The 16,529-nt window shown below is 48.3% G+C and overlaps 1 protein-coding gene across 2 annotated transcripts; it reads right to left on the bottom strand.

Annotated features, from left to right (window-relative positions):
- Positions 1–2,303: 2,303 nt before the first annotated feature.
- LOC137762823 (interferon alpha-inducible protein 27-like protein 2A) lies at positions 2,304–16,524 on the bottom strand. Of its 2 annotated transcripts, none has more exons than XM_068541223.1 (7): positions 16,454–16,524; positions 14,886–14,908; positions 14,402–14,527; positions 13,858–14,007; positions 4,293–4,322; positions 3,112–3,273; positions 2,304–2,450 (listed from the first exon to the last, which is right to left on the bottom strand). In XM_068541223.1, exons 3-7 carry the CDS (start codon positions 14,472–14,474, stop codon positions 2,326–2,328), a joined length of 540 nt encoding a protein of 179 aa, XP_068397324.1. In that variant the 5' UTR covers positions 14,475–14,527; positions 14,886–14,908; positions 16,454–16,524; the 3' UTR covers positions 2,304–2,325. The 2 variants fall into 2 exon arrangements, with proteins under 2 accessions (XP_068397324.1, XP_068397334.1); XM_068541233.1 differs by having other exon boundaries at positions 2,304–2,561; positions 16,454–16,523.
- Between the last annotated feature and the right edge of the window lie 5 nt (positions 16,525–16,529).

Genomic DNA, 16,529 nt, shown 5'->3' on the forward strand with positions numbered 1-16,529 from the left:
GGGGAGTTGTAGTTTTTTGGGGCATGAGCCACCCCGTTCTTTCATGGCCCTGCAATAAACCGCAAACTCCAAAATTTCGGTTTGTCTGGCCTCACTGTGCCTCAGGCACACAAACTTGTGTTGGGTAACAAAGAGAGGAGGGATAGAAAAAAACAGGTCCTTGGCATCAGTGTTGAGCTGCTGAATCAAACTTTGCCTGAAGCCAAATGACTTTTCTATTGTTCAGTTAGCAAGCCAATAAAGTCCCTTGAACTCTGAGACAGTTTTAATCAAAATTCTATTACTTATAGCTACATAATCCTTAAATAAGCAGCACCTCCTCCAAGCAGTCTTCCCAGATAGCTACAATTAATGTCTGTCTTCTCTCTCCTCCAAGCAATATAGCTTGAATCTCTCAATGGCTTGCACACATTGTGGCAGGTTATCAGTTAGCTATTGGTATGTAACAAATGCCCACCAAATTTAATGAATAAAGATATATAGAGAGCTCAGGATTCGGTGGGTCAGCCGTTTAGACAGGTGGTTCTTCTGGTCTCAGCTGGGCTCCCTCATACATCAGCAGATAGCTGTGGGCTGGCTTTGTGGATCGTAGCTGGGCTCATTCGTGTGTCTGGACCTCGTCTGGAATAAATGGGTTGACTCCTGCATTCTGTTCTGTCCGTGTGTTTGTTGTCCCAGCAGGCCAGCCCAGATTCAGGGAGGGGCAATAAATACCAGCCCTTGGTGAGAGGAGCTGTACAGATACATCGAAAGGGCTTGAAGAATGTGGTCATTACTGTAAGTGACCACAGGTCCCTTAACGCCATCAACTGTGTGCTTGCCTCCCCCTCCCCCTACCAACACTGCACCTGTTACCAAGTCTAAGCTCCTATGGCTTGCCACACGACAGGCCAATAAATTGAGAGACAAGTTGTTGGGGTGATGAACAGAGACTTTATTCGGAAAGCCAGCAGACCGAGAAGATGGGGGACTCCTGTCCCAGAGAACCATCTTCCCTGAGTTAGAATTCAGGTTTCTTTTATGCTAAAAGGGGAGGGGCTGTGGCAGGTTGTTGCAATCTTCTTGGTGCCTTTGTTCTTGCAGCTGTGCCCCATAGGTCTGGTCACAATGTTCCTATAAACCTCCAACAAGACAAATGTTATTCTCTGTTCTCCAGCTTTAATGGAGAAGTATTATACCTTTAAGGGTCAGAGCCTTGAGAATGGGCTGTCCTGTAGATTTCAGGCAACAGGAATATTCTGTTACAACAGGTGCAGAACCAGCATGACTAAGCACAGGCAACAGAGCACAAAGGTTAGAGCTCAAGGAATAGATCCATTGTGGAGTCAGGTTTGTTCTTCTCTGCTACACACCCTAAGCAGATAGGGACCCCTTGGATCCACTGAAGCCACAGAGCCTGGGATGGAGCCCTTGAGGCTAGCTGGGAGCGGTATGAGTGAGCTGAGGCAGCATCCGAGGGAGAGAGCCTGGTGGAGGAGGGGCAGTAAAGGAAGACAGGGGTGAAGGCCAGAGTGGGGACCTGGGCCGGGGTCCTGGAGCCAATAGGATGAGATCTGAGAGTCAAGTCTAAAGTGGAAGCAGGGCTGCCAGAAGCTGGGTGTGGGTTATCTGCATGGGCAGGCAGGCAGGTGGCAGAGGCCAGGTCAACACACATAGAATGCCTGCCACCTGATCCACGGCCAGGCAGCCAGTGGGCCTTAGGAGATAGATGAGTGCTCTGCATTGACAAGCCTCTTGGGAGCCCCACCAGTGGAGGGAGGCCTGTCTGTCCTTGCAGGTTCTGGCCAGTCTCCCTCGGAGCCTAAGGACCCTGAGCTCTACACCAACCGGGACAGAGCTCTCTGGAGAAATGCAAATTCTCTACCTACCTGAAGAGCTCCAAAGGCCACCAGGCCAGGCAGACAGTGTTGCTGAGTTCCTAGACTCATGGTACAGTCAGACCCAGAGTCTTGGGTGGAGAGGGGAGGGGTCAATAATCCCTGCGGGTAAAGTGTTTCATAACTGAGGGTCAATGGCTCAAACTGACCCCAGGGCCAAGCCATCCTATAATGCTGCCTCTGGCTGACATCTTAGAAGACATGTGATCCACGATCCCATCCAAAGAGCAGCAAACTGAGGCTCAAAGGGGAGACATGACCTTCCCAGGGTCACAGCTGGGTGGCAGGACTGCAACAGACCTGGCTTCCTGTTGCAGATATCAGTGCCCATTCTTACAGAGTTCCTGCTGCCCCCCAACCCGAAGCCACGGCTCTGCAGATGCGCTGTGCCCCGCCTGGTAAACAAGAATGCAGTGCGGACACTCGTGAAGGTCACAGCGTCTCGTCTTTATTTCCTATGCTTCTTTGAAGAATTTTGGGAGGCAGAGGACTTGTCATTTGGGGGACTGACATCCTGAGGCCCTGGAGGGTCCTCTCCAGCACGGGAGCCCCTCTCTGCTTCAGTACTGGATTCTGGTGGAGGAGACGAAGGGGGTTTCTATTTTCTATCCCACAACCAGGCCCCCAAAGCTGACCCAGCCGAGCCCAGGATGATGTTGGATGACATGGAAAGTCCGGCTGCCCCTGGGAGAGAGGAGGGGGTTAGAGCACAAGGGGACAGGCAGCCCCGGCAGCTCCCGACAGGACAGTGGAGGTCAGAGAACCCAGGACCCTCAGGAGGCCCAAGACCCAGACGTCCCAGTCCTGTTCCCTCCTCTACTTCCTGAAACCCCAGGAGGTCTGCTTTGGGGAGGGGCTGCTGCCCATGGCTGCCCGAAGAGCAGACACGCACTCTGGTGGTGACTCCACCAGCGACAGGACAGACCCTCTGAGAAATGGCAGAGGGTCTCTGCCTCTCCCTCCCCAGCACGAGGCTGGGCCCAGCGAGGGGAGGGCCCTACGCAGGTTTTGTAGGGCTGATGGGGAACGCGCACCTGCTGCGCTGCACGCCCCCAGTGCCCCCAAACCCACCCCCAACCAGAAGAGGGGACAGTGAGGGAGACACAAAGGACCAGGGACACTGATGCCCACGAAGCTGGAGGAGGAGACAGGCCCTCCCTCCGGCTTAGCCTCTGGCCTGAATCCTGTGCTGGGGCGTCACACCCTCCCCCCCTCCTCCCGCCCGGACACTTACCCACGGACTGGAGAGTGGCCACGAGGCTGCCGGCGGCAACTCCGCCCCCATTGGCAATGGCGGCCGATGACATCATCTTGGCCGCTATGGAAGAGGCGGCGATTCCTGCCCCGGTGAAGCCCATGGCGCCCAGCACCACGGGCACAGCCCCCACGGCCAGGGCTGTAAGGGGAGAGGAGCTTTAGGGTTGGCCCCAGGGGACAGACTCCCCAGATCTCCCTGATACCTTCCTGGAGGGATGAGGTGAGGGGTCCACTTGGCTTTCGTGAGAGCCACGGGGCCTGAGGCAAAGGAAGGCTGTAGACGTGGACACGAGTGGACGGGGCCCCCCCCCCCCCAAGAAGCTGGATCCCAGGCCTGTGCATTCCTCTGTTTTGCTGTGGTCCTGGAAGGCTCACCTGTCCTCCCTGTGCCTCAACCGCCCTTGTGTGAAATAAAATTAAAGGAGTGGTGGTCTTCAAGCGCCCCCTTTTGGCAGGGAAAATAGTGTCTTTCCCCCAATCACAGGGCCCACAGAATAAGGACAGAGCTGCTTTTCTGAAGAGGTGCTGGGGTGGTAGCTTCTGCCCTCTGCCCTGCAGCTGCCTGTGGGCGTCCCCCCAGGGGCCCCCTACATCTCCAGAGAGTGCAGTCATAGAACTTTCTGCAACCAGGAAACGTTCTGTATCTGCAATGTCCAACACGCTGGCTGCATGTAGCCAATGAGCACTTGAGACTGTGGCTGGTGTGACAAATGTTTTCATTTTCTTGAATTCTGGCCACCGTGTTAGAGGATGCTGGCCAGGGGCACAGCTGGAAACCTCTGGGCTCACAGGATAAGCTAGAGGGTTTGTAAACCAGTCCGAGGAATCCCTACAGCTCAGCTTACACATCCCCTACAACCCTCTGGAGGTACCCCTGGCCCTGCTTTCTGAGGAGGAATCATGGGTTCAGACAGATTTAACAACCTGCCTGGAGAAGCTGAGATTGGACCTGGGTGCTTTGAATGGCTTTGCTTCGGTTCCTTCTTGGCAAGGTTCTTGTCACCTCGAGTGTTCCAACTCTGTCCCCTGCCCACTGCACCCTTACCCACCCATGTCCTGGGGCTCAAGGCAATCTTGGGCTAGGTCAAGGCCAGGTGGTCCCGGGGGCCCAGGGCCAGGGTCAGATGGGGGCTTGAGTTTCTTCCCAAAGAGACTCACCTCCTCCAATCACGGCTGCACAGGCTATTCCTGGAGACAAAAAGCAACCCCATGAGTGCATGGCACTGGCCTCCCCCTGCACTCCCACTGCTGCCACAGTGGGAGGGGTTCCCTGGAGTTGGGATCAGAGAAGAGAGCAGACCCTGCCTGGCCTCTTCCTGCTTTTCCCGAGAAGTCTGATTTTCTGAGAATGCAGAGGTGGATGGATGAGAGTCCGGAGCTCTGTTATGCTCCAGATGGCGAGGGGCACCTGCCTTGAAAAGGTTTCATGCTGCTCTGTGAAGTCAATACATTTGATATCATTTTCTTAAAAAAAAAAACCAAAAAAACCCCAAGAAAAGCATGCTATTTTCATTTGCGATGGAATAAATTTGACTTTTCTGGTCTTTCCCTCTTCCAGACACCCTATACCCATCCCAGGCTACAGCTGGAGTGAAAGCCCCCCATCCTCCAGGGCTCAGCCTACTTGTCACTTTCTGCAGGAAGCATCTCTAATTCCCCCATCAGAAGTCACCCTGCTTCCTGACAGTCATCGCCAGGAAGACACTGGAACTCACCAAAAAAGATACCCCACATCCAAAGACAAAGGAGAAGCTGCAATGAGACGGTAGGAGAGGCGCAATCACAATAAAATCAAATCGCATAACTGATGGAGGGGGTGACTCACAAACTGGAGAACAATTATACCACAGAAGTCCACCCACTGGAGTGAAGGTTCTGAACCCCACGTCAGGCATCCCAACCTGGGGGTCCGGCAACAGGAGGAGGAATTCCTAGAGAATCACTGTGAAGGCTAGCGGGATTTGATTGCAGGACTTTGACAGGACTGGGGGAAACACGGACTTTGCTCTTTTTTCTTTTTTTATAAATTTATCTAGTTATTTATTTTTGGCTGCGTTGGGTGTTCGTTGCTGCAGGCAGGCTTTCTCTAGTTGTGGCGAGCGGGGGCTACTCTTCGATGCAGTGCGCAGGCTTCTCGTTGCGGTGGCTTCTCTTGTTGTAGAGCGTGGGCTCTAGGCGCGGGTTTCAGTAGTTGTGGCACGCGGGCTCAGTAGTTGTGGCTCACGGGCTCTAGAGCGCAGGCTCAGTAGTTCTGGCACACGGGCTTGGTCGCTCCGCGGCATGTGGGATCTTCCCGGACCAGGGCTTGAACCCATGTCCCCTGCATTGGCAGGCAGATTCTTAACTGCTGAGCCACCAGGGAAGTCCCAGACACTTCACTCTTGGAGGGCACACACAAAGTAGTGTGCATATCGGGACCCAGGGGAAGGAGCAGTGACCCCAGGGGAGACTGAAGCAGACCTACCTGCTAGTGTTGGAGGGTCTCCTGCAGAGGCAGGCAGTGGCTTTGGCTCACCAAGGGACAAGGACACTGGCAGCAGAAATTCTGGGAAGTACTCCTTGGTGTGAGACCTCCCAGAGTCTGCCAATAGCCCCACCAAAGAGCCCGGGTAGGCTCCAGTGTTGGGTCACCTCAGGCCAAACAACCAACAGGGAGGGAACCCAGCCCCACCCATCAGCAGACAAGGGGAATAAAGTTTTACTGAGCTCTGCCCACCAGAGCAACACCCAACTCTACCCACTACCAGTCCCTCCCATCAGGAAACTTGCACAAGCCTCTTAGATAGCCTCATCCACCAGAGGGCAGATAGCAGAAGCAAGAAGAACTACAATCCTGCAGCCTGAGGAAATAAAACCACAATCACAGAAGACAGACAAAATGAAAAGGCAGAGGACTCTGTACCAGATGAAGAAACAAGATAAAACCCCAGAAAAACAAATAAATGAAGTGGTTTCCAGAAAAAGAATTCAGAATAATAACAGTGAAGATGATCCAGGACCTTGGAAAAAGAATGCAGGCAAAGATCGAGAAGTTGCAAGAAATGTTTAACAAAGACCTAGAAGAATTAAAGAACAAACAAACAGAGATGAACAATACAGTAACTGAAATGAAAACTACACTAGAAGGAATCAATAGCAGAATAACTGAGGCAGAAGAACGGATAAGTGACCTGGAAGACAGAATGGTGGGATTCACTGCCGTGGAACAGTATAAAGAAAAAAGAATGAAAAGAAATGAAGACAGCCTAAGAGACCTCTGGGACAACATTAAACGTAACAACATTCGCATTACAGGGGTCCCAGAAGGAGAAGAGAGAGAGAAAGGACCCAAGAAAATATTCGAAGAGATTATAGTTGAAAACTTCCCTAACATGGGAAAGGAAATAGCCACCCAAGTCCAGGAAGCACAGAGAGTCCCATACAGGATAAACCCAAGGAGAAACACGCCGAGACACACAGTAATCAAATTGGCAAAAATTAAAGACAGAGAAAAATTATTGAAAGCAGCAAGGGAAAAACAACACATAACATACAAGGGAATTCCCATAAGGTTAGCAGCTGATTTCTCGGCAGAAACTCTACAAGCCAGAAGGGAGTGGCATGATACATTTAAAATGATGAAAGGGAAGAGCCTACAACCAAGATTACTGTACCTGGCAAAGATCTCATTCAGATTTGAGGGAGAAATCAAAAGCTTTACAGACAAGTAAAAGCTAAGAGAATTCAGCACCACCAAACCAGCTCTACAACAAATGCTAAAGGAACTTCTCTAAGTGGGAAACACAAGAGAAGGAAAAGACCTACAAAAACAAACCCAAAACAAGTAAGAAAATGATAATAGGAACATACATAGCGATAATTACCTTAAATGTAAATGGATTAAATGTTCCAACCAAAAGACACAGGCTCGCTGAATGGATACAAAAACAAGACCCATATATATGCTGTCTACAAGAGACCCATTTCAGACCTAGGGACACATACAGGCTGAAAGTGAGGGGATGGAAAAAGATATTCCATGCAAATGTAAAGCAAAAGAAAGCTGGAGTAGCTATACTCATATCAGATAAAATAGACTTTAAAATAAAGAATGTTACAAGAGACAAGGAAGGACACTACATAATGATCAAGGGATCAATCGAAAAAGAAGATACAACAATTATAAATATACGTGCACCCAACATACGAGCACCTCAATACATAAGGCAACTGCTAACAGCTATAAAAGAGGAAATCGACAGTGACACAATAATAGTGGGAGACTTTAACACCTCACTTACACCCATGGACAGATCATCCAGACAGAAAATTAATAAGGAAACACAAGCTTTAAATGACACAATAGACCAGAGAGATTTAATTGATATTTATAGGACATTCCATCCAAAAACAGCAGATTACACTTTCTTCTCAAGTGCACATGGAACATTCTCCAGGATAGATCCCATCTTGGGTCACAAATCAAGCCTCGGTAAATTTAAGAAAACTGAAATCATATCAAGCGTCGTTTCCGACCACAACGCTGTAAGATTAGAAATCAATTACAGGGAAAGAAAACATAAAAAACACAAATACATGGAGGCTAAACAATACGTTACTAAATCTCTTCACCAAGAGATCAGTGAAGAAATCAAAGAGGAAATAAAAAAATACCTAGAGACAAATGAAAATGAAAACACGATGATCCAAAACCTATGGGATGCAGCAAAAGCAGTTCTAAGAGGGACGTTAATAGCAATACAAGCCTACCTCAAGAAACAAGAAAAATCTCAAATAACCAATCTAACCTTACACCTAAAGGAACTTGAGAAAGAAGAACAAACAAAACCCAAAGTTAGTAGAAGGAAAGAAATCATAAAGATCAGAGCAGAAATAAATGAAATAGAAACAAAGAAAAGAATAGCAAAGATCAATAAAACTAAAAGCTGGTTCTTTGAAAAGATAAACAAAATTGATAAACCTTTAGCCAGACTCATCAAGAAAAAGAGGGAGAGGACTCAAATCAATGAAATTAGAGACGTAAAGGAGAAGTGACAACGGACACCGCAGAAGTACAAAGCATCACGAGAGACTACTACAAGCAACTCTATGCCAATAAAATGGACAACCTGGAGGAGATGAACAAATTCTTAGGTATAACCTTCCAAGAGTGAACCAGGAAGAAATAGAAAATATGAACAGACCAATCACAAGTAATGAAATTGAAATGGTGACTACAAATCTTCCAACAAACAAAAGTCCAGGACCAGATGGCTTCACAGGTGAAGTCTATCAAACATTTAGAGAAGAGCTAATACCCAACCTTCTCAAACTCTTCCAAAAAACTGCAGAGGAAGGAACACTCCCAAACTCATTCTATGAGGCCACCATCACCCTGATACCAAAACCAGACAAAGACACTACTAAAAAAGAAAATTACAGACCAATATCACTGATGAATATAGATGCAAAAATCCTCAACAAAATACTAGCAAACTGAATCCAACAACACATGAAAAGGATCATACACCACGATCAAGTGGGATCTATCCCAGGGATGCAAGGATTCTTCAATATATGCAAATCAATCAATGTGATACACCATATTAACAAATTGAAGAAGTAAAACTATATGATCATCTCAATAGATGCAGAAAAAGCTTTTAAGAAAATTCAACACCCATTTATGATAAAAACTCTCCAGAAAGTGGGCATAGAGGGAACCTACCTCAACATAATAAAGGCCATATACGACAAACCCACAGCAAACATCATTCTCAATGGTGAAAAACTGAAAGCATTTCCTCTAAGATCAGGAACGAGACAAGGATGTCCACTCTCACCACTATTATTCAACACAGTTTTGGAAGACCTAGCCACGGCAATCAGAGAAGAAAAAGAAATAAAAGGAATCTAAATTGGAAAAGAAGAAATAAAACTGTTATTGTTTTCAGATGACATGACACTATACATAGAGAATCCTAAAGATGCCACCAGAAAACTACTAGAGCTAATCAATGAATTTGGTAAAGTTGCAGGATACAAAATTAATGCACAGAAATCTCTTGCATTCCTATACACTAACAACGAAAGATCAGAAAGAGAAATTAAGGAAACAAGCCCATTCACCATTGCAACAAAAAGAATAAAATACCTAGGAATAAACCTACCTAAGGAGGTTAAAGACCTGTACTCAGAAAACTATAAGACACTGATGAAAGAAATCAAAGATGACACAAACAGATGGAGAGATATACCATGCTCTTGGATTGGAAGAATCAATATGGTGAAAGTAACTATACTACCCAAAGCAATCTACAGATTCAATGCCATCCCTATCAAATTACCAGTGGCATTATTTACAGAACTAGAACAAAAAAACCTTAAAATTTGTAGGAGACACAAAAGACCCCGAATAGCCAAAGCAGTCTTGAGGGAAAAAAATGGAGCTGGAGGAATCAGACTCCCTGACTTCAGACTATACTACAAAGCTACAGTAATCAAGACAATATGGTACTGGCACAAAAACAGAAATATAGATCAATGGAACAGGATAGAAAGCCCAGAGATAAACCCACATACCTATGGTCAACTAATCTATGACAAAGGAGGCAAGGATATAAAATGGAGAAAAGACAGTCTCTTCAATAAGTGGTGCTGGGAAAACTGGACAGCTACATGTAAAAGAATGAACTTAGAACACTCCCTAACACCATACACAAAAATAAACTCAAAATGGATTAGAGACCTAAATGTAAGACCGGACACTATAAAACTCTTAGAGGAGACATAGGAGGAACACTCTTTGACATAAATCACAGCAAGATCTTTTATGATCCACCTCCTAGAGTAATGGAAATTAAAACAAAAATAAACAGATAGGACCTAATGAAACTTAAAAGCTTTTGCACAGCAAAGGAAACCACAAACAAGACGAAAAGACAACCCTCAGAATGGGAGAAAATATTTGCAAACAAATCAACGGACAAATGATTAATCTCCAAAATACATAAACAGCTCATGCAGCTCAATATTAAAAAAACAAACAACCCAATCAAAAAATGGGCAGAAGACCTAAATAGACATTTCACCAAAGAAGACATACAGATGGCCAAGAAGCACATGAAAAGCTGCTCAACATCAGTAATTATTAGAGACATGCAATCAAAACTACATTGAGGTAACACCTTATGCTGGTCAGAATGGGCATCATCAGAAAATCTACAAGCAACAAACACTGGAGAGGGTGTGGAGAAAAGAGAACTCTCTTGCACTGTTGGTGGGAATGTAAATTGATACAGCCACTATGGGGAACAGTATGGAGGTTCCTTAAAAAACTAAAAAGAGAATTACCACACAACCCAGCAATCCCACTACTGGGCATATACCCACAGAAAACCATAATTTAAAAAGACACATGCACCCCAATGTTCACTGCAGCACTATTTACAATAGGCAGGATATGGAAGCAACCCAAATACCCATCAACAGACGAATGGAGAAAGAAGATGTGGTACATATATACAATGGAATATTACTCAGCTATAAACAGGAACGAAATTGGGTCATTTGTAGTGATGTGGATGGATCTACAGTCTGTCATACAGAGTGAAGTAAGTCAGAAAGAGAAAAACAAATATCGTATATTAACACATATATGTGGAACCTCGAAAAACCGGTTTGCAGGGCAGAAATAGAGACACAGGTGTAGAGAACAAGGAGGGGAAAGTGGTGGGAGATGTACTGGTGGGATGAATTGGGAGAATGGGATTGACATGTATACGCTAATATGTATAAAATGGAAAACTAAGAAGAACCTGCTGTATAAAAAAATAAATAAAATAAAATTCAAAAATTAAAAAAAAAAAAAAAAGAGAGAGAAGTCACCCTGCTTCCTCTGCGTGTCCTGCCTTGTGGCTGGAGCCCCTGGCACCACGGGGCAGAGCATGCCTGGACCATGTCGAATTGCTGAGAGCTCTTGGGGCTGGCAGGGACATATGACAGGGGCAGGGACTGGGGTGCTGGGGCAGCTGGGACCAGGAGTTCCGGAGATTTCAGGAGTTGCAGGAGTGAGCTCAGCCAGCTCCCCACGAGGAGGAGCCTTGGTCCCAGGCAAGGGAGAGAAGGTATGAAATCTGGCTCAGACCTGCAGTCATTTCTTGAAGGTTGCAGCTCATGGCTCACCATCACCTCTCTCTCCATCAGTACCCCTGACCTGTCTTGAGGGTTTCCGTTTCTGCACAGATGATATTTCCAACAAACTGGCCTTGAAGTTCTCATGCCTCACTTCCAAGGATCTTGAACTCTATGCCACACACACCCAAGGTCATACACTAGGCCCATGCTGGCCACTATAGGAACCACTAGCCATGTGTGCTATTTAAATCTTAGTTAATTAAAATGAAATAAAATTTAAAACTCAGTTCCTCAGTCCCACGGCCCACATTTCAGGGACTCGATAGTCACATGTGGCTAGTGGCTACCATACTGGATCACGCAGAAAGCATGCTTATCACCGCAGAAAGGTCTATTGGACGGTGCTGCCCTAGACCCTGTCACTAACAGAAACTGTCCCCTTTCTATTACCAATGTCCAGCACCCCCCTAGAGACTCCCACCTCCTCCTTGTACAGATTCTGACTCTAATACAGACTTCGACCACAATGGGATTTTCAACCTCTGTCCAGGGACACCTCGGAGATACTGAGGGTTCGGTTCCAGACCACCGCAAAAAAGCGAATATCACGTGAAGTTTTTGGTTTCCACTGCATATAGAAGTTAATGTTCATACTATACTGTAGTCTACTAAATGTGCAATAGCCTTTTGTTTAAAAAGACAAGGAGTATACCTTAATTTAAAAATACTTTATTGCAGGGCTTCCCTGGTGGCGCAGTGGTTGAGAATCCGCCTGCCAATGCAGGGGACATGGGTTCGAGCCCTGGTCTGGGAAGATCCCACATGCCGCAGAGCAGCTAGGCCCGTGCGCCACAACTAATGAGCCTGCGCGTCTGGAGCCTGTGCTCCGCAATGGGAGAGGCCGCGACAGTGAGAGGCCCGCGCACCGCGATGAAGAGTGGCCCCCGCTCGCCGGAACTGGAGAATGCCCTCACACAGAAACGAAGACCCAACACAGCCAAAAATAAATAAATTAATTAATTAAAAAAAAAATACTTTGCTAAAAATGTGAACCAATATCTGCCAATGCTAGGTTGCTACAAACCTTCAACTTGTAAAAAACGCAGTATCTGCAAAGTACAATAAAATGAGGTCTGCCCATGTTAGTTTCCTGAGGCTGCTGTAACCAATTACCACAAACTGTGTTGATTCTCCCACGGTCCCTCACAGTTCTGGAGGTCAGAAGTCCAAAATCAAGGTGTAGGCAGGGCCAGGCTCTCTCTGAAAGCTCTAGGGGAGGATCCTTCCTTGCCTCTTTCTAGCATCATTGTCTAGGGGTTGCCAACAATCCTTGGCTTGTGGCTGCATGACTCCAATCTGTCTCTGGCTCTACCACTGCCACCCTAGTCACCATCACCTCTATGGAAAATGTACGGCAGTTCCTGAGAAAGTTAAAAATAGAAAACCATATGATCCAGCAATCCGATTTCTGGATATATATCCAAAGAAATCGAAAGCGGGGTCTAGGAGAGATATTTGCACCCCCGTGTTCACAGCAGCATTGGTCACAATTGCCAAGAGGCGGAAGCAACCCAAGTGTCCATCAACGGATGAATGGATGATCACCATGTGGCATATACACACAATAGAATATCATTCAGCCTTACACAGCAAGTTCTGACAGACAGGTGAACCTTGGGAACCTTATGCTAAGTACAGTAAACTAGTCACAAAAAGACAAACACTGTATGATACCACCTCCATGGAATTTAGATTAGATTAGTCAAATTTATAGAGCCAGAAGGAACTGTGGTTGCCAGGAGCTGGGGGCAGGAGGATATGGGTAGTTAATGTTTAATGTGTACAGAGATTCACTTTGGGCAGATGAAGAGAGTTCTGGAGGTTGGCTGCATGGTAATGCGAATATAGTCAACACTACTGAACTGCACGCTGACAAATGGTTACCTTGGTAAATTTAATGCTATGTGCATTCTACCGGGGGCCCCCCACCAAAATAAAACAAAAAGCCTGTGTCTTTTGCTGCCCTGGCCCCAGGCTAGCCCCACCCTTACATGTGACACTGCTCTGTGAGGGTGTGTCCTGAGTGGACTTTAACAACCAGGCCCTGGGGCATCACCGGAGGAGCGAAAATGGAGAAATGGTACTCACCCGCCTTGGGTGCTATGGGGCCAAATGGTCAGGCACGGCCAGTGGACTTAACCGGCAAGAAGCCGTGTCTGAGCCTGAGCCTGCGCCTGCCGGCTGCCCTGGAGCCTGAGCAGCACCTCCGTCCCTCCTAACAGAATATGACCTGGCTCTGGGAAAGCCCTAAGAGGGACCTCATCCTACCCTGTGCTTAAAAGCAAACCATTCAAGGCCCAGAGAGGGCAAGTGACTGGTTCTGGGTCACTCAGCAAGTCAGAGGCAGAGCCAAGTCCTGAAGTGTGGCTCCTCTGATTCTAGAGCGTCATTTATTTCATCTCTTATGTATACTGTGACCTTTTTCTGACAATGTGAGTGTCAGAAATTCTATCAGGAACGTGGGCCTGACACTGACAACTCAGAAGGCTGAACTGAGCAGTGGGGAGTTGGGTGAGGGCCCGTGGATTGATGCTCAGGGATCAGTTACCTGCTTTATGGGAGAAATCGCTGCCTCCATCCTTGGGTGGGTCTCTGGGGTCAGAGCCAGATCCATCTGGCCCCTGGGGTGGCCCCTGTGGTGGCTTCCCAGGAGAACCATCAGAGGCCTGGTCGGATGACTGGGAAAGTTCATCCTCCTCTGGAAAAACAAAAAAAAGAGGTGGGGGAGCTCCCAGCGGGGTGGGCAGCTGAGGGACCAGAGGCCCCACATGGCGCCCTCCACCATCTCCCGAAACTCCCAAGAACTCTGATGTTGGGAGGGGACCTCAATGGCAGCTGTGCTAAGAGGTGACAAAGATGCTTGGAGGTGAACCCAAGGAGAAGACAGAGAGAGGGAGACCCAGCACCAACGCGGAGCTGGCAGGTTCCAGACTTCACAGAGCAGGAGTGTGAGGCCCAGGAGGTTAGAGACCTGATGGGGCACAGTGCACCTGGTGGCAGCTCCAGGCCAGAACCCAGACCCCCTCCGCCCTCGTTCAGGCACCCCAAGCCCTGGGCCACCCTGCCCTCTGGAGCTTCCCTAGGGCACTCACCATCAGAGGGAGATTCCGGCCGTAAGGGGTCAGTGGCATCTCTTCCCCCGCTCTCTATGGCTTTAGCTGACATCTTGGAGGCAGTGTGGGAACACTAGGTGCAGAGCCAAGGACACCACTATCTTTCTGAGAAACAGAGTGTGAAAATCAGAAGTGCTCTGCCTGATTTATGATGGACTGGCGGGGGGAGGGCAGGGGCACCTCTCTGTTGCCCCAGCCTTGCCCTCTGTCCTAAAGGAGCCTGCGGGCACTTCCAGCCTGCCCCCCAAATCTGCACAGACCACAGCTTTTAAAGTTAATAATGACTTTGCTTGGCTCCCTGATCTCCAGAATCCTGTTCACCTCTAATAATCCATCTCTGCCCCGCCCACTGCCCACCCAGCCTAAGTCTTAGGGCTTCAGAGTGACCTGGGTTGATACAAGACTGGAGGTTCCCAAAGTCTCCTGGTAAAGGTGGGCTCAAGCCCCTTCCCAGCACACTCACGTCTGGTCACAGTGACAGCAGCCCTGGATGGAAGCAGAGAGGGATACAGTGAGTGGAGTCCTGTTGCTCTCTCCCCTCCCCCACCTCCTACGCCCCTGCCTACCCTGTGAAGTCACTCTAGGTAACTTAAGGAGAACAGGTTTTTTGGGTTGTTTTGGTCGTGCAGCGACCAGTTTTTTGGGTCACCGACCATGGGACCGGCCTCTGCCTCGGCGGCCTGAGGAGCCTGAGGGCCCTTGGGGTTCTGGGAGCCTGGGTCCCTCAGTGATGACAGCTGGGCAGCGTTTGGGGACCTGGCCCTGCGGGCGCCACCAGCTGAGATCTGCCTCCTTAGCGGGGCCTGGGCACTGGCGGGAGGACTCAGACCGGCTGCTGGACTAAGGCTCCCGGGCAGGGTAACCTGTCTGCACAGGGAACCCCTCCTCTTAGGCAATGCCTGGACCTCGAAGGGTGAAAGTTGTGCCTTGGGACCTTGCCCTTCCTTGTCAGAACAGAGAATAACATTTGTTTGGTGGAGGCTAACAGGAACATGGTAACCTGACTGTGACCTGACCTCAAGAACAAGGGATGTGACACCAGGAAGTTTGCAACCACTAACCACGCCCCTCCCTCACCTTTCCTATAAAAGGGCTTTGCTGAAAGCTTGGGGAGTTCCGGGTTTTTAAGGCAAGAGCCACCGCCTCCTTGAAGGGCCCTGCAATATACTTTTCTCTGCTCCAAACTGACGTTTTGGTATTGTTTGGCCTCAGTGTTTGTCAGGCACACAGACTTGCCTTCCGTAACATGACCTCTTCCTTGGGTTTGGTAATTTGCCAAAAGGCTCACAGATCTCACGAAAGCACTTTACTCACCACTACTGATTTATTACAAAGGATATTAAAGGATACAAATGAACAGCCAGATGGAAAAGTACCTATGAGGAAGTCCGGAGCACAGGAAGTGCAGTCCCCGTAGACTTCAGGCACCAGGTGGGCACAGACTTTGCCACCCAGGCTGTTAGGGACACACTGTCAAGTTCCTCCAAGAAATGAGTTAAGCTGTGTCCCATGGTGGCTCCGGGGTGGTCGGGAGGCTCACTCGACCTAAGCTTGGTGAATTCCCCCATTGTCCTTTAGGACTTCCCAAAGTCACCGGACATAGAGACAGTGCGTGGGAAAGGTTTCCCAGATGGTCTGGTGATCCCCACATCGAAAAAAAGATTAACTACCGTGAAGCTGATTTCTCTGCATATAACAAAGGACCCAGTTTAGCTTGATTATTGCAGGCAGCCCGACCTTCCCCAACCATCAGTGAGCAACAGGCGAGGCATGAAAATCTGCGGAAAACAACACCTCCAATACAGGCTGGTTGAGTTGTAAATTAAATGCTAAAACGTTTGCGAGGCTCCAGGCACACAGCCAGTACGTAAACAGCCACTGCGCTAAAACCAAAGCAAGAATACAAGAACTTACGTTCCCATACATGAGCTAGAATAGAGCCCCTTCAGAGGAGGTACGGCGGGCTCCACCTGTTGCTCCTGCTCCCTAAGCCCGAGAGGAGGACCTACCCGCGCAGCCTCCTCTACTCACCTTCCGCGCTCTCGGTACCCGGACTGCGAAAGCCCGCCCCGCGCAGCGATTTAAATGCGGGGTCTAGAATGGGGGC

Source organism: Eschrichtius robustus, chromosome 1 (genome assembly GCF_028021215.1).
Source record: "Eschrichtius robustus isolate mEscRob2 chromosome 1, mEscRob2.pri, whole genome shotgun sequence".
Taxonomy (NCBI): domain Eukaryota; kingdom Metazoa; phylum Chordata; class Mammalia; order Artiodactyla; family Eschrichtiidae; genus Eschrichtius; species Eschrichtius robustus.